General features: G+C 40.0%; 4 protein-coding genes across 4 annotated transcripts; 1 reads left to right on the plus strand and 3 right to left on the minus strand.

Annotated features, from left to right (window-relative positions):
- Positions 1-22: 22 nt before the first annotated feature.
- MONOS_13243 (chaperonin containing TCP1, group II (cytosolic)) lies at positions 23-2,172 on the minus strand (the record flags this gene model as incomplete). The annotated part of the gene is made up of 7 exons (XM_067865930.1): positions 23-627; positions 849-1,105; positions 1,226-1,391; positions 1,464-1,821; positions 1,872-1,935; positions 1,984-2,036; positions 2,122-2,172. The coding sequence occupies 7 exons, from the start codon at positions 2,170-2,172 to the stop codon at positions 23-25; spliced, it is 1,554 nt and encodes a 517-aa protein (XP_067729707.1).
- A 91-nt stretch (positions 2,173-2,263) lies between these two features.
- On the plus strand, positions 2,264-6,840 carry MONOS_13244 (putative Palmitoyltransferase AKR1). The gene is made up of 3 exons (XM_067865931.1): positions 2,264-2,768; positions 2,843-4,645; positions 4,987-6,840. Exons 1-3 carry the CDS (start codon positions 2,292-2,294, stop codon positions 6,655-6,657), a joined length of 3,951 nt encoding a protein of 1,316 aa, XP_067729708.1. The 5' UTR covers positions 2,264-2,291; the 3' UTR covers positions 6,658-6,840.
- MONOS_13245 (uncharacterized protein) lies at positions 6,828-7,559 on the minus strand. Its single transcript, XM_067865932.1, has one exon. It carries the CDS (start codon positions 7,430-7,432, stop codon positions 6,938-6,940), a length of 495 nt encoding a protein of 164 aa, XP_067729709.1. The 5' UTR covers positions 7,433-7,559; the 3' UTR covers positions 6,828-6,937.
- Positions 7,560-8,673: 1,114 nt separating this feature from the next.
- MONOS_13246fu15906 (uncharacterized protein) lies at positions 8,674-16,641 on the minus strand (the record flags this gene model as incomplete). The annotated part of the gene is made up of 1 exon (XM_067865933.1): positions 8,674-16,641. One exon carries the CDS (start codon positions 16,639-16,641, stop codon positions 8,674-8,676), a length of 7,968 nt encoding a protein of 2,655 aa, XP_067729710.1.
- Between the last annotated feature and the right edge of the window lie 1,521 nt (positions 16,642-18,162).

The following is an 18,162-nucleotide window of genomic DNA, read 5'->3' on the forward strand; positions in this document are numbered from 1 at the left end:
CTATTCAATAAAAATTTTTTTTTCAAGTCGCACCTGGTTTCCCAGCAGCCAACACATCGTCCACCATCAGCAGCTGCGTGCCAATGACACTTGCAGACAGCACAATCTGCCTCTTCACAGACAAGTTGTCAAAAATCCCTTCTGTTGCTGGATCGCAGGGCTCTCCTGTATCCACATCAATTCCCGTTAAAAGACCATCGCGATAGCACTGCTGCAGCTGCGACACGCTTTCCAGTGCGTCAAATCCGCTGTTCAGTGCAATCAGCTTCGGAATGAGCAAAAGAGATTCTCCAAACAAAGTCATTCCTGCTGTAATTTTTCCGCTTGCTTCGACAGCTGCATTCAGCACCTTTTCGCTGGCAGCGATCTCAAAAGCGCCTGCCCCAGGCACCACATACCCATCCTTGATGGCGTTCTTTGCTGCTCTCAGCCCGTCTCTCAGTGCGTCTTTCATCTGCGCAATGACATGAGGTGTGGGGCCCTTGACGAGGATGGTGCAGGACATCGGGTGCTTGCAGTCTTCCACAAATGTGTATTTGTCCTCCCCCAGCTTCTGCTCGTACACGTGGCCTGCCCAGCCGAGCACTCGAGAGTCCAAGTCATCGACGGCGTTTACTGAGACGCCTCCTTTAATAAAAAAATATTGTGGCAAATGAAATGAAGGTGGATATGAATGAAAAAGAATTTTTTTTTGGAATTTTCAAAAATCAAAAATAAGTCTTATAAAAATCAAGACATATTTGTGAAAGCTTCATTTACTTCATGAGATTGAAATCTGAAACAGAAAATTTCAGCTTTCATTTCTAAATATCTTCCTCTTTCAAAGTTACATAGCACAACTCACATACCACAAGCTAATGCAAGTCGCTCCATATTTCTCTTCTTTGCTCTTCTAAGCGCCAAGATGCCTTCCTTAGCAAACATATCCAATGAAAGTGGATCAATTCCCTTCTGGTTGATAACCACGAATGACTGGTCATCTGTGCAGACTCGGCGCTTCAAGTCAATAATCTTCCTCACATTGTCGTCGGTGATCCGACGCTCCGCTTCCACCATCCTCTCCCGCTGCTCTGGCGAGGCATACGCCATTGTTGAGTTCACCTCACTGGAAATAAGATGATTCAAAGGTTCAAAAAGAGGTTTATTTCCAAAGTCATTAAATAAAAAATGAAAAGAAATTTTCATTAAAATATTTTTTTGATAAAGAAAATATCAATGACTATACGTTTTTTCGTATTCCAAAGAGACGTTGCAAGTTAGAATGAAACAATTCTCCAATTCTTTAGGCATATCTGGGTGCCTTCCTCCATGATCAAGAACAAGACCTCTCACCAAAGATGTTTCAGCAGCCATTTTGTGCTGCATATGCATGATTTCGATCATGTGAAGATCTAAAAATTTAGAATAATAATAATTATTATTATAAAATGCCATAAAAAGACAAAAGGAAATGAAATTCATACTTAATTCTTGTTCTGGTCTCTGAATGATTTTTATTGCTTCGGTTGTGATTTCTGTCATGCGCGCTGCAAGTAAAGGCGGAACTTTTGTCATGAAAGAAGAACGTACAACTCCTTCAATGAGTTTTTGGTCATCTTTGACAGGCAATTTAATTTCATCAAGAGCGCTAACTGCAATTTCGCATCCTTTCTTTATACCATCAACAAGAATTCTCGGATGAGTTCCCTCAATAATATACTTTTCCGCTAATTTTAAAATTTCTGCTGTCAACAAGCAAACAGATGACGTTCCATCACCGTATTCGTCATCTATTGCTGCTGCTGAGCGAGAAATAAGTTGTGCAGTTGGAAGTTGAATTTGCTAACAATTTGAAAAGAAAATTAAATCTAAAATAAATAAAATGCAAGCACCATTTCGCTAAGAAGAGTGGAGCCATCTTTTGTTATTTTTATATCTCCTCCACCACTTACAAGCCTAAAAATTGTTTTTTATGAATATCACTACTATTAACATAATACAAACATCTTCATTGTTCCATGTGGGCCAATATTTGATTTTAGAACTTCTTGAAGTCCCTATTTAGTTGAACGTTTTTGTAGGATGCAAAAATTGTAAAATATTAAAGATATAAGAAAATACAAATACATAAAAAAACAATACCTTAGCCTGCGAAATATTCCATGATAACGCTTTGTTTAAAGCGGTTTCCATAATTATTGTTCAAAATTAATCTGTATTTTGACAAATAATTGGATAATAAAAATTTCAAAAAGTAATAATGCATGCTCGGATCGTTTTTTGTGCATCCTTTGGAGCTGATTTTTTCGGTAATGGAAAATTTTCTTCAACGTATCCCATGCTACACAGCATGCACAAATTCAGAAGACATGTTCTTTGATACTATAAACAAAGAAATGCTCGAAATAGAAGACAAAACGGTCTTTGAACAACAAGAAATTCTTATAAAAGCTGCACGTGTTGGAAATCAATATTTGCTAGAAAGACTCTTAAACAAAGGATATTCTGTAAACATTACTGATTTGAACAATATGACTCCGCTGCACTGGGCTGTTCACTCCGAAAATCCCGCAATGGTTTCATTTCTGATGAATCGAGGTGCAAACCCAAATGCGTATTGTAATGAATCGTATGATACTCCTGTCTCCATTGCAGCAAAAAATGGAAACGTTCCTATTTTACACTATCTTTTGGAACATGGAGGTGATTTTAATTATCATGATAATCGAGATGTTACTCTCCTCATGTGTGCAGCTGCAACTGGTTCTGCTCAAGCCTGTGAATACCTTGTATGGATATTAAATAATTTATTCTTTTATTGTCAATTTTTTGTTATTTTCATTTTTTTTTTCACAAATAAAAGATTCGAAAAGGTGCGCGACTCACATATGATAATCATCACCAGACAGCTTTTCATTGGGCCATTCACAAAGGTAATCCGCAAGTTATTTCTCTTCTGATACTTGCATTCCCTGGACGCTTGAATGAAAAAAATGACAAGGGTTTAACACCACTTCATTTTGCGATTTGGAGAGATAAGCCATTGTGTGCGCGAGTTCTGATTGAAAATGGTGCATCTTTGGAAGAGAGGAACCAGAGCGGAGAAAATTGCATTGAGTTTGCACTGAGAATGCTGAACGGTGATCATCGATTTGATGCCGAAGCAAGGCTCTTTGGACAGAAGATTGGGAATAGAGAAAAAAAAGCGAAAGAAGCAAATTCGGACAAGTACGATGGAAGAATAGAAATAAACACGGCCGAATCAGCATCACTGCTGGAAGAAGGAAATACCAGATCCTCTACGAATGAGAAATGGGATGTGAAAAGGATCTGGAACAAAGCTAAAACCTTGTTTCGCGGAAAGAAAAACCAGATGAAAAAAAACAAAACACTCGAGTTGATCGAAAAAGACAAGCTTCGCACGTTCGGCGGAATGCGACGCAACATCTTTACAGGAACATGCTTAGGATTTGTGATCCTGTATTCGATCGGAACGCTTCTGACGTTCTTTCTTCTTTGGCGGCATGATCTGCCTGGAAGGACGCGTTCTGTGACACTTGGTGTCATCTGCACCGTGCTGTTTGCGCTGCTTGTTTTTTCTGACCCAGGCAGGCTGCCAATGACGGGGGATGAAGAAAGAGGGGGGCTGTTTGGAACGGAAAAGGGGCTGGAGGAGATGATGCGGGAGAAGGCGAAGAGAGGCGAGGTGGACACGGCTCATTTGGACGATGTGTATTATTCATCGGCGCTTTCGTCGATGTCAATGGAAACACCGTCTGGTGGGTCAAGTGAGGGCTTTAAGAAAGACACTTCATTAGATTCTTCTGCTTCTTCTTCTTCTTCTTCAGCTTCCTCGTCATCCTCTTCTTCTTCTTCTTTGGATTCATCATCATCTTCCTTCTCCTCCTCCTCAGCCTCTTCTTCTTCTTCTTCTTCTTCTTCATTCCAATCACCTCGCAACCCTAACTCCACCCCGCTCATCCGCCACTCCCTTCTCACTTCCCTCCTCGTCCAAGTTCTCCTCGCTGCAAACGAACTCGACCGCAGCATCCGCCGCACTCTTTCGTCTTCCCACCTCCTTCTGCGGTGCCTGTGGCTTGTTCTTTCCTGGCTGCTTCTGCTTCCTCTCCGTCTTGTTCTGTGCATCTCTTCGTATGCCACTCTGCTTCCCATCCGCTTTGCATTTGGGTCTGTTGCTGTGGCGCCTGCTTTCCACCGCCCGCCAAAATGGGACGGAGGAGAAACGTATTTGTGCTTCAATAAGTTTGCTATGCCGGGGCCTTTTGATGTGGTGAGGCAGAAGGAAGCAGAAGAAGAAGCGAAAGAAGCGAAAATGGAGAAGAAGAAAAGAGCGATAAAAATGGAATTGAAGAAGAGTGCGAAGGGGAAAAACGGGAAGCAAAACTTGAATTCTGTTCAGATTCAACATGGTTTTGATGAAGAAGGCGAGAAAGAAGAAGTGATGAAATCTCGAAACGGAGCAAATGACAGTAACAGCAAAATAGCAGCTGATGAGCAGAAGATGAGTGGCGATGATGATGTTTACATGAGAACAACAACAAGTGAGGCGCGCAATCCTTCACACACAGCTGTTTCGTCCAGGGCGACTGTTCCGATGCGATGGAGGGTGGATGAATGCTGCAATCAGAGAGAGTTTTACAATACAGTGTGCTTTTTAATTATAAGTGATTTTTATTTATTTATTTATTTATTTAAATATTTAAATATTTATTTTAATTTTTTTTTTTTTTTTTTTTTTTTTTTTTTTTTTTTTTTTTTAATTTTAATTTTAATTTTAATTTTAATTTTAATTTTAATTTTAATTTTAATTTTAATTTTAACTTTAATTTTAATATTTTTCAATAAATCTTTATTCTTTTTATAATGATATTTTTTTTACTCCTCAATTTTTATGTGAATTGTGAAATGATTCAAAATCTTTCGTTTCATTTTATATTTCATTTTTCTTTTATTCATTTCTCCTCAATCCACTCCATCTCCTACCAGATGCTCGATGCCGGCTGCCCCATCCCTCTCTGCTCCACCTGCCGCATTGCCCGCCCCCTGCGCTCCAAGCACTGCTCCATCTGCGGATGCTGCGTGGCAAAAATGGACCATCACTGCGGCTGGGTGAACAACTGCATCGGAGCCCGGAATTACCTCCTTTTTCTCGTCTTCTGCGCTTTCATGCTGTGGAACTTGATTGCTCATATAGCACATCTGGTGCAGTGGGTGTGCCTCAGACGCAACGGAGACCCAGTTTTCAGGTGGAAGGAGTTTTTCCCGTTTCTTCTCTACTTCGTTACTCACCAGCCAATCATCTTCATCTTTGTGGTGATTGTGTTCCTGTTTGTGCTATTTCTAGTCAACTTGCTCGTTTCACATGCTCAGCAGATCCAGTTCAACCAGACAACAAACGAAGGTATCAACCTCACACGCTATCCACAGTTCTTCCTGGAGAACGGAGCTTATCTCAACCCCTTTTCACGCAAAAGACGAAGCAGAAGGTCCATTTCAAACAAACAGGAGCAGATGAAAGTGTTTGCGTTGCTGGATTCATTTCTCAGTGAAGCTGATTTCAGCAGACATCAGAGCTTCCATATACCTTCGTATTATTTATCGGATAGTTACTTGTTAAACTCTTCCTCTTCTTCTTCTTCCTCATCATATTCATCCTCCTCTTCTTCCTCTTCTTCTTTCTCCGCCCCTTCAAAATACAACACCTCAGCCTCGTCCCAGACAGTCAATCTCTTCTCCTCTTCCTCTCTTCCCCCGTCTTACATGATTGTTCCTCCTCATCCACCGCGTCGTCGCTCGCAGCTGATGAACTTTCTGGTTATCTTCTTCAATTCTGAGGTGAAGGACAATTATGAAAAGATCGTTCTGGAGGACGATGTGATTGAAGTGACAGGGCTAGCTCTAAATTCGTCCGATGCTTTGGAGGAAGGGCAAGATGATTCTGACGAAGATGCAAAGGAGAATCAAATACTGAGAAAGAAAGCAGATTCGGAAGAGCCAATGGATAAGCCAGTGGAAAAACAGACTGTGGAAGTGTCGATGGCATCGCAGAGCATTCAAAGATTTACGTTCCGCCACGAAGGGCAGCTGGCGCCGTTTGAGCTGACGGCGCAGGGGAAAGAGCTGGTGGAAGAGCGGATTGCGAAGGAGAAAGAGGAAGAAGAAGAAAGAGCGAAGGAGGCAGAGTCCGAGATGGTGGAAGCGTGCAAGCTGGAGCTGGCCAATGAGAGGAAAGTTCGCGCAAAGAGGAGGGAGAAGAGAAAGCAGTGGCAGCTTTCAAAGAAGAAGACAGTTGCAGCGAATCCAGCTTCCGATGGGTCGGATCTACTGCCGCTCCAGCCGAACATTGTGGATGAACAGAGCGAGGAAGACGGGGAGTCTGAAGAGTCCAGCGAATCTGAAGGGCAAGAGGAGGAAATGGAAGAAAGCAGAACAGAGCAGAATTACTCGTCTTTTGATGAAGATGCACCACACAGCGTTATTTCAAAGACTTCTTCTTCATCTTCCTCAGCGGAACAGCAGTCATCTGAAGATTTGGTGATTCCAGACATTCCAATGGAATCAATGCTCAATCCAGCACCTCAAAACCTGTTGAAGAAGAGAGGAAGAGATCTTATGAATTTCATTCTTGGGCAATTAAATGTTGGAGAGAATTATTGAGTTGTATTTTTAGAACATTTCAAAGCAGCTTCTTGAATTCTGGAAAGTTTTGAGGTCATCTCGTTTATATATATATTTTTATCTTTTTAGCTATATATTTTTATTCTAGAAAATGTAATGTGATTACTCATTTCATCATTTTCATATCATTTTCATAAAAAAGAAAACAATTTTTACTTTGGATCGTGTTGTTGTAAACAAAATCCACTATGTGGACGTGAAACGTATAATGTGAAAAATGTGAAAAAGCTTTTGTTTGAAACATTAAAGATTTAGGAAATTAGAATCCCCACATCCCTCCGCCAGCTCCGCCGGTTGCTCCGTATCCACCAGCATTGATGTTGTTCATTCCAGCTGCTCCCTCATATGCGTTTGTGGCACCTCCGAAGTTTCCTGCTCCGAACATGTTGTTGTTCATTGCAGCAGCGTTGAGGTTTGCAGCGCCGTATCCATTAGATCCGGACATGCAAACATCATTGATGTTGTTAACAAACACTTCATTTGCATTGCGAACTGCATAGTTATTGACGCCATAAGCACCCATCGCATTAACATCAGCAAGGCATGCATTGGTGTTGTAGGCATTTGCAGCTTGTCCGTATCCCATCATATCACCGCCAGCTCCGTATGCATTGGCACAGTTTGTATTTCCGTATCCTGCTCCTTGCATTCCTCCTCCTCCTCCCATGTATCCCATTGGCATTCCCCATCCCATGCATGGCATTCCACAAAATTGAGCAGAGGACAAAGATAAAAGTGCAAGAACAATGTACATTAATAATTCAATTTTTAAAATTAAGCAATGCAAGAAAAAAAGTGCTACTGCATTTACAACATTTTCTCGTGTCACTTTACAGTGAAATTAGCTATTTTCAACATTACAAAATTTTTTATTATTCTTTATGTATGTTTTGATCACTTGAAAATCTTTTTTCAATTTTTTTTGTTATAATATAACAAGCAATGATTTTATTTTAATTTTGCATAACTGAATGTTTCAAAGATTGAAATAATATAATTTGTTCAAAGAAAACATAGAAGAAATAAATGATTATAATAATATATAAAATGATTTCTGGTTGCGAACACTTCAATGTTATCTTTCAATGAATGATATACTTTATTAAATATTGTATTGATTATTTTGCATCATCACGTTACATCTGTATGTGAAATATCGATTTTTTTTTGATTTTTCTGTAGAAAAAAAGATAATATTTTGGAGAATCTGAAAATGTTTCAATTGATGCATTTCAAAAGGAATAATTCATGTGTTACAGAATATTTCTTTTCAGTACTATTTATTGAAAAACTTGCACATCTTGGATAACAGTTGTTGTCAAAAAATTCTTTAAAAGTTGTTTGATTGTTTGCTTTATGAAATTAATAACTGTGGAAAAATAACCTTGTCTGTGATGAAAAATACACATATGTTAAAAAAGAAATTAGGATATCCTGATGAAATCCTTTGCCATGAAATTTTATAAATTATATTTAATATTTTGAAAAAGTTACTTTTATGATAAATTGAAAAAGATATGAAAATCAAAACTTTTCAGCTAATGACAATTTCTCTCATTAATTTTAAAGTTGAATGAGTTATTCATCACATTTCTATAATATGCGCAAAGCGTGAATTGCATGAGTGAAAATCGACTCTTGTTTTTGTATCTTTTGAATATCATTTATCATTTTAATGCCTTTTTTTCAGAAAGTATCACAAATCCTATTTATAACCCTGTGACGAAATGTTCCATGCTTTTGTTGGTGCGGGCTTTCAAGCCATAAGAATCATAAACAGAAAACGAACAAATAAATAAATAATAAGATCCATTTTTGCTTTGAAAATGGTGCAAAACGCCTCTTGCTGCACCCAACAAAAGCAGCAACACAACCATTCGCCTCCCTATTAATGGCGCATAAGAACAGATTGCAAATGCAAATTCCATTGCCGTTCCTGATAAATGCCCCAGATTCCATTTGCACTTTGCAATCCTTTTGCTGAAATGCAATTTTTCATAAAACACTTCCAGAGCCGCTCCCTTTAGACTCTGCCCCAGAAGCCTTGTGCCGACTGCCGTTGCTGCTGGAATAAGCGTAGCCAATTGCATCAGACATCGTGAGCACAGCTGCGCCTGCAGGAAAGCGCTGTATGAACTCGCGCTTGAGGCTGATAAGTGTTGGCCTTGCTGGGGCATTGCTGTCCAGGCACGACAGAATGCAGCCAGAAAATGGGTTCTTTTCGGCAATTCCCATGAAAGGCCGTTCTCCATTCACAATCTTCTGTCCAGCAACCTCTGCCTCATACTCCCCAAACGGGATATTCAGTGTCAGACACTCCCACAGCATCATCCCAATCGAGAAGGCAACCGACTCCTTTGTTGCTCCCATCTTCTTGTTCATCAGCAGCTCTGGCGCCTTCCACCTCATGCACTCTTTTCTGTTGTCATCCTCATCCTCAAAGGCGGATGAAGGAGGTAGTGATTTTGTGAATCTCTCGCTCTTCACAGAAACATCAGAGGAAGATGTGACCATGGTGGAGGTTGAAGAGATGGAGGAAGTGTCAGAGTCTGACGAGCAGTCGGAGTGGAGAGCAACGCAGATGACCATGTGCTCTGAGAACAGCACAATGTGGGAACTGAGATTGACCAAAGAGGAAAGCTCATTTTCCATTTCGTCAAAGGAGTGGAGCGCAAGATTAGCCACCCAGAACAAGATCTGAGCAGCTGTCTGCTCCCTCTCCTTCAAACTCCCAATTGCCATCTCCTTTGTCTTATTCAACCCATGCAACAGCATGAACAGAGAATCCCTCAAGTCCACAATCAGCTTCTCATGAGGCGATGAACAGGCCATAGCATCCACCAAGTTCGACATCGATGAGGTGGTTGGACACAGATCCTCTCCTCGAACAAATGTCGAATCAGAATCTGTTGTCGAAGTGGTGGAAGTGGATGAAATTGATGGTGATGGTGTTCGCTTTCGAATTTCTTCTTCTTCATCTTTCTCCAATGCCCATTCAGGAATCTTGTCTGAGTCTTTTCCAAGAATGTATTCAGTCGATCCACTCTCACTCAACAAATGCTCTGATGACTCTGAATGACCCAAGCTTTTCTCATACACTCTCTTCTTTATCCTCTCATCATTCTTCTTCTCTGCCTCATTCTCTGCTCTCCTCCACTGCTCCTCAGGCGACATCTCCATCGTCACCATCTCAAATGCCTTCGGATCTTTTCTGATGTTATCGTTCACAATCTCTCTCAGATCTTCTGCTTCATTCTTCACCTTCTTCCATCGAACAATGAATACAATAGATACAGCAAGGACAATCAATAGAACAACAGCCATAATAATAACAATCAATAATAAATAAGATTTTCCTTCGTTTCCACCTTCGACTAATCTTTCGCCCCCTTTTTGTTCAGACTCACTCCTGTTCTTCAGAATGAATGACTTTGTCGAAGCTGAAGATCTCCCAAACACAATTGCTGTGGAGAGTTCTAACCCATCGGAGTCTGATGTTAACTTTGCTGACGGAATTGTTCCAACAACTTCGGTTTCAGAAGCAAAGCTGTTTTCGTCAAATGGATACCGCTCGACCAACTCCACATCGTTGATTGTGCGTATCAACTTGAAAGATAGATCGCATGGCAGGAAAAGCGATCCTATGAATTTGATATCAGCGTTGCTCCCAGATTCAGCCAGACTTGCTGATTCCAGATGAGGAATGAAAAACGGAGAGAGTCGCTCCTGTGCAGCACCCTTCAAGCTGCAGCCTTCGCTCATGATCCACAACGAAGTGTTGTCCTTCACTCCATCCCCGCCTTTCAAGCTGTCAATTGCCAATGAAGCCGAATCGCAGCAGAAGATGTTCCGACGGAGTGACGGGTATTTCTGCATCGAGGGGCTGTTGTCAAAAAACTCGCCTTTCTCGATTGTCATGTTGCCTGCTGCCAACGACAATCCGCCTGATGACGAATTCGATATTGTCACATCCTTCATCAGTGCTGCTGCACGCGACAACTGGATGAGCGATCCATTCCATTTGCAGACACTCTCTTCGCTGCTGGAAATTGCTTGCCTCCCCACAAACTCGCACATGTGCATCGAAATGTCAAGCGCCCTGCTGACATCCACGATGCTCCCTTTTTTCGACAACGACACACAATCCGAGCACGAGCAGTTTGACAGGTTTATCCGGGCAGAAGGCGAGGTTGACGAAAGGAAGCATGCACCCAACGAACCACGACTGAAGTTTCTGATGGAAGAACTGCCAAAGGAAACAACTCCCGACATATCTTCGCAAACGGAAATGACACTGCCATTGCGAGACTTCACTCCATCCACCACCGCATCATCAATCACCACACTCTCACACTCTCCAACTTCAAACAGATTGGACGACAGCTCAACCTGCTTCACACCCACTTTTGCCAAGGACACCTTGCTGCTGCCAGTCAGCCGGAACACTGGCTGCTCAAATGAAATTTCCGATGTGTTGCAATTATCGATGAGCAGAAGCCCGCTTTCAACGCTCAGGAGAGCCGAGTTGAAGGCAATGGGATGGATGCTGTTTGAAGGCACTTCAGATGCAAAAAGGACTGACGAAAGACAAAGCTGCCCATTTGTCTCGCTGATGAATGTTCCTCCTGAAAACGAAAAGGAAGAGCCAACAGAGAACGACAAGCTCTCGATCCGGACTTTCTCCGAGGTTGTGATAATGCTGCTGCCATATGGGATTGTTGAGTTGAGGAACACCTGCGCCGGCGAAGGCGATTCAAGCGAGCGGATGGTGACATTCAGCACATTGCATCTGCTCAAGATGGCAGTGCGGCTGGAGATCAGCAGCTGGGAGAACAATGACGGAATGATGTGCAGCAGCCCTTCGCTCAGCGTGCTGCATGGCCCATCCAGCCCTCCGCACTGCTTGCTGTCCTCGTGATTGTCCCCGGCCGAAGACACAAACACCGTCTCGCTCTGGTACTTCACAATTCTCTTCAGCAGATCTTCCTCGTCCAGATACATGTCTGAGGTGCATCCCCATATTGCGAGGTCTTTCACAAATGGGGCTCTGAAGTCCAGCAAAAACTGCCCATCTGCGATCTGTGCTTCTATCGAGCGGCACTTCACATACACGTCTCTTCCCCGATATGCAGCATTGTCCTTGAACGTGATGTTCGACAGCACAAATGCTGCTGGCTCGGCAGCCGCAGACGTGCATTCCAAAAACAAGCCTCCGCCCCTTCCAGTTGATGAGCAGAAGCAGTCGGTGATTGAAGAAAACAAGCAGTCAAAACGCCCTCCTTCGTTCAGTCTGAACAAGGCAGCCCCTCCATTTTTGCATCCAGAACCACCACATTTTTTGATTGTTGTGTTGCGGATGACCATTTTTGTTGGGTCGATGCCTGTGCTTCGGATCATTGCGATGTCGCCAGCTGCGCTCTGGGTCACTTCCTCAAGCGTGCTCCAGTCCACCACAACACTTTCATCGGCTTCAGCATTCGCATTCTCGTCTCCAGTTGAAGCCCTTGCAACGCACAATCCGCTTCCGCCTTCCAGATGGATGTTTTTCATTGTCAAGTTTCTGAATGCCAAGGATGCTGCAGATGCGATTGATACGATGTCGCAGGAAAAGGAAAGCGACTGAATTGTCACAAATTCGAAAACAACACTTCCTGCATCCGCCTTAATCAAGCCAAAGTTAATCATGTCTTCTTCTCCGCTTTCTTCATTTTTTGCGAATGAACAGTCTTTCAGAGTCAACGATCCTTCGCTGGAGCCGACATGCATCAAACTGTTTACACTAGTGGCGAATGAAGATGGCAGAACGAATCTTATCAATTCGAAATATGAGATGCCTAGAATATTCATCGCAGCTCCTTCTGATCCTTCAATAGAAGAGCGACACTCAAGAGAGCACATATCTGTGTTATCCGAACTTATTGAAATATCACCAAGATCAACACATTTTTTGAGAATTCCTTTTCCAATGATGTTAATATTCCTTTCATTTCCTTCAAGCAGCCGATCCAAAGAATAATCGATTGACAGGCAAGGATAATTTGAGAATCCACAGGCACCCATATCTCTTCCTTCGCTGCTAATAAATATCTCTGATCCAAATGTTCGCCAGAAATAGATCAGAGGAATGGCATTTGTTGTATCACTTCCATCAAAGCCGCTCAATGAATCCAACGAAATATCTGCCATGTGCTCGAGCACAAATGGAAGAGAGGCGTTGGTGATGCTCTTTGTCAAGTTGGATGATTCGACAAACAGGTCATTTCCGTATTTCGCAACATTTGGCTTGCTTGCATCAAAAACAGGGGATGATATTGTAAATGAAGAATCATTATCAACCAATGTCAGAGCCATCCCTCCCCCAAGCCCAATCTTCCCTCCTTCTTCTGGTGCTGTGCATCCTGTAAATGTGCATGAAATGATGTTCAATTGAGTGTTCCCTTTTATCCGAGCAAAAACAGCACCTCCTCTGCTTCCATCAGCCAGCACAGAGCATCCATCAAAAACATTCTCTTCGATATTAATTTGTGTTTTTGAATTTTCATCATTGCTATTATCGATGTCCACACAGCCTCCATTTCCAGTTGCTCTTTCTATTTCTGTAAAATGGCAATTCGTCATGTTCAACCACGGAGTGATTATTAATTCTGCTTCTGTGCTGCTTCCTGACAACGAGATCAATGGATGTTCTTTCAAAGTGATTGACGAAGCCGAGAATGAATTAATTGTTAGCATCCCCGAGTCAACAGACAAGAATACAAATGCCAGTTCTGGCAAAGGATTTTGAAGGGAAAGCGAACATTGAGACAAAGTCAGTGATGATGATGATGACGATGAAATAAAAGTGGAGTGTGAAAGAAAAGGAGGAAGAGAGAAGATAAGAGTTGACAAGACTGTTTCGACTCCAACTGCCACTATTGCCGTATTTGCTCCTGCGGTGGTATCAGAAATTATCCATCCACTTTGATCGTCTTTTCCTCGGATTTCATGTTTCTGTTCACCAAATGCCAATTCATCGCTCATCATAATCATTCCGTTAACAACAATTTTCTTTGTTCCTGCAAGCCGAGTGAGGGAGTGCTTCAAGGTCAAACAAGGGAATTGGACAATTCCGCAGTGCGAGTGATTGGACGCCTCAGTATTACTCACATAAATCTCGGATGGAGGAGAAAGAAGATAGATGCACAGAGGGATGGCAACACTGTTGTTTCCACCATCATATCCTCTCACTTTGTCAACGGAATCCAATGAGGCTGTGACACATATGATTTTTTGTGACTTCGCGGTCACTTCCAAATTGGGTGAAATGGCAAAGATGTCATTTCCCCACTTGGCTGTGTTTGTGCCAAAGGAGGAAGAAATCAAGAAATCTGGGTTTTCAGTTAATAATTGAAGAAGGATTCCTCCGCCAAGTCCGTTGGATGCCGAGCAAAAGCAGCCATTAAACGACCCATCTTTCACATTCACTTCATTCGCTTCTCCTGCACACAGCATTGTTGATCCTCCGTTCTCTGAACTTGTGCTCCCACACCCTTCAAATACACTTGAATTCAAATCAATGCTTGCCTTGCCATTGGATAACGATATCACTGCTGATCCGCTGGTTGTTCTTTCAATCCCAACAAAGTCACACTCCGAAAGTGTCAATGAAACAGCACTTGTTGAAGAAATCGAAAACAATGAAACAGTGGAGATGGTCTTTGCCCACTTCACATGATCCATGCCTATCCTCCCATTTTGGATGCAAACCATTTCTGTGGAATAAGCTGCACCAGATTGGGGTGCGCTTCCAGCTGATATGTTCAGCCTGCTCACATCCATTTCTCCCTCGCCTGATATTTCGAACAGCCTTGTTCTGCAATTGTTCTGGTGTGTTGGATCGTGCACAAGAGCAAGGTCACTGACAGACAATGTGCCTGCTGAGACCGAAAAAAGAGACAAGCCAGCTGTTTCAAATTCTGTTTGCATCGTTGTGCTCGAATCACTTTGCCCACATATTGTGAATGCATTGACACCACAATCCACACTTTGTGTTTCGACAACTGTTCCTGCCAGTATTTCGATGTCTTTCACAACGCCTGGTATCATCTGTGTCAGGCAATGGCTGACTGTGTTGCAGGGATGGCTTTCATTGATTCCACATGCAAATGCATCTCTTGCATTCTCCTGAGCCTGCTTCGACCCCACATATCTGATCCTTCCTCCTTCATTCAGAAGCCATTCACTTCGATCAGTTATTGAAGTTGTGGCATAGTTTGTACTCACTCGTATTCCAGTTTGACGAGTTGATCGACAAGATATGTCAATTGTATTTTCTTGTTGGGAAACCAATAGTACATCGCAACCACCACTAATGCCAACATTATTATGGAAAAAGCAAAAGAATAAGTTTTTTTCAGTGTATTGATTATTGACATGCAAACTCAGTCCACCTCCTCCATGCATGGCATAGTTATTAGCAAACAAACAATTGCTGATGAGAGGATAAATTGACATTATCCAAATATGTACTCCTCCTCCAACAGGCGTTGATTTATTTGAAGTTGTGCAATTGACGAATGAGCAATCAATGACCTGATCCCCATTTATTTGATTTTCTTTTCTGTCTATTGATAAGCCCCCTCCATCATTTCCAACATAACAATCTTTTAATGAGCTGTTTTCAAATATATATGTTGTTTGCGGATTGAAGATGCAAATTGCACCTCCGGCTTCATTGAAAGATTGATCTGGGGCTTGACATTCTAGAAAGAAACAATGCTTGATTGAGATTTGTGAGATTGATTTCGCGTATATTGCTCCTCCTCGTCCACTTAAAGCAGTGTCATTTCTGAAATAGCACAATGAAAGAGTCAGTGTTGAAGCGCTGTTTCCTGATATGCAAATGGCTCCTCCATCTGTTTCGGATGTGCAGTCAATCCATTCGCAATTGTTCATATTGATTGTGTTGGAGGTGTTAATTGTTGTTTGATTGTCGTAATTGATGAGTTTGTTGATGTTGTTCAAGAACGAAACGTTTCTGCACACCAACTCTTTTGATTTCTTCAAACCATTCATCACTGATCCATCCAATGCATTTTCACAAGCGAAAGCAACACAACTCTCCATCATGCTTTTCTCAATCATGGTGAACTGACCATCAGTTTTGCTTTTCTGAATTTGGTTATGAACGTTGGTGATATTGTTGAAAATTGAATTTTCATATGAGAACAGATGACAACTTTCAATCTCAAACATTTTTCTTCCACAAAGTGCAATATTCTGAAAAATGGTCGAATCAATCAACAAAAATGAAGTTTCACATTTCACACGTCCAATTGATTCGAAGCTTTCTTGAAGAAGATTGATATCAATTGAGAAATTGTGTGCAACGAATGATGAACTTTGGATGTTCAACAACGGGACAAATCTTGATGGTTTTGTGACTTGACACGAAGTGATACAAACATTTGAATTGTTGAATGCACAGATGAGATTCGAATGAATTATTTGTTCAAAGAGAATGTTACTTATGGCTGTTGAAGAATTCGAAATAGTCCATTTGCACAAAAGTGAAGTGAATCCATTTCTTCGAAATGAATATTGCTTTTCAAAGAAGCTATTTTTTGTTAAGAATTCATCTTTGTGGCTTTTGTGATAATTTAACAAGCAATTGCCTTTCTCTTTGAATGTGTCTTCAATTATCTGAATGTTGAAACATTGAGAAGAGTCATTTCCCACATAATTTTGATTGTTGCTTTTGATATTTGCAGTCTTTGACAATGCCAAAAGAAGGGCAAAATTGAACAAAACAATCATTGAAGAATTATGGTTCGAAAGAAAGTAATTTTTGTATTTTGTGATGTTTATTATTTCATTTATAAAGAAAATGCAATGATTCAATATTTTAACATAAAAAAGCATTTGCTTTTCAAAATAAGCTTTTTTCTCACAAATTCTTTTTCTCGTTGGAGAAAAAATTCTCATTTTGCATTAAATTCTAAATTTCAATAAAATAAATTTATAAAATCAATTCTAAGAATCGAATAAATAACAGTGAAAGAATCAATTGTGTTTCGAAAATGTATCTCTATCTATTTTCTTTTCAAAAGATCATCACAAAAATTACTCTCAAAAGAACTTTAACATGCGTTTGTAATTTCCATAAAAGCGAAAAATAGTGTGAATTGTTTATTCTTTAAAATTATACATAATTGTTTTATTTTTGCGTTGCATGCATCAAATAATCTCTTTATAAATGGAATAATACCAAGCAAATGACGATTCAAGTGAAATTGGTAAGTTATCAAAATCCAAAAATGTTATATTCGAAAGCTGACACTTCACTTTGATTAAAAACTTACAAATAAAAAAACTTTTGATAATTTTCAAAAAAAAAAAATATAACTTTTAAAAGTTCCCATAATTTAAATAATTGCATTTTGGAAAATTTTGGAAAATTTTGGAAAAATTCTTGTTGTTATTAAAAAAAAAAAAAAATCACTGTTTGTACCAAACCATTCAAAATATATGCAACAATAAACATGAAAAATAATTAAATAGCAAGAAAAAATAAAAAATCATAAAATTTTGTCTAAAAAAAAATTGGTCATGTGGATTGAATATGTGAATAAAATGAATATTCGAGATAAATGGAAATGAAATGTTATTTGGTTTGATTGAATTTTTTTTTGAATATTATTGAAATAAGTCGAAGCAATTTCATTTAAATCACTTCATGTTCAACAATTCGATTTGTGAAAATTTTTATTTCAAAAGTGCATTGATTTTTTTGCAATTTTTCACGTTACAAAAATTATTGTTGATTTCATGTTTTCCATTTGATTATCAAAACAAAAATGATATTCTTCTTCATTTTCATTTGAATTCCTTAAATATTTGTGTCAAACGAAATTTTTGATATTCATGAATGTTATAAAATGAATGGAATAACACAAATATTGTTTAATTCCGAAAAAGGAATTACAAAATGAGTAATAATATGATTAAGATTTTTCTTTATTTTATAATTTCGTTTAAAACTATTCCACTTTTTCTAGCAAAATTTTCGAAAAAGAATAATTTGCAACATCTTTTTTTAAAATAAACGGTTGGATCACAAGTCACACAACTGCCTCATTTTTTGTTACCATTTATGCGATATTCTTTGTTGTTATTTCTTTTTTTTATTTTTCAAACAACTCAAAATGAACAAAATTTGATTATCAAAAAGTTGAACAAAGAACTTGTGACGAGTAAAAACCAGTTTGCAAAATTCTCTTATCTGTAAATTCATTTCGTGTATTAATCATAACACTTATTATCTTGTAGAAACACACATTACAAAAATCGTGAAGCTGTTAAAGTGCATCCGACTGTGAATGCATCTCTGAAAACAACATGCTCAATTGTGAATTCACTTTTTATCTCCTCGAACAGCTCTGTTGAAATGATTTCATTGGTGTTAAAGACATTCTGTTCTCCAGCCGTAACAATAGACAAACATTC

This window comes from Monocercomonoides exilis (assembly GCF_001643675.1).
Source record: "Monocercomonoides exilis strain PA203 chromosome Unknown scaffold16-1735695, whole genome shotgun sequence".
NCBI lineage: Eukaryota > Preaxostyla > Oxymonadida > Polymastigidae > Monocercomonoides > Monocercomonoides exilis.

Coding starts and splice junctions, on each gene's coding strand:
- MONOS_13244 (XM_067865931.1), top strand. CDS start 2,292: ATGGAAAATTTTCTTCAACGTATCCCATGCTACACAGCATGCACAAAT. Junction 2,769..2,842: donor CTCAAGCCTGTGAATACCTT/GTATGGATATTA, acceptor CACAAATAAAAG/ATTCGAAAAGGTGCGCGACT. Junction 4,646..4,986: donor AGAGAGAGTTTTACAATACA/GTGTGCTTTTTA, acceptor ATCTCCTACCAG/ATGCTCGATGCCGGCTGCCC.
- MONOS_13245 (XM_067865932.1), bottom strand. CDS start 7,432: ATGTACATTGTTCTTGCACTTTTATCTTTGTCCTCTGCTCAATTTTGT.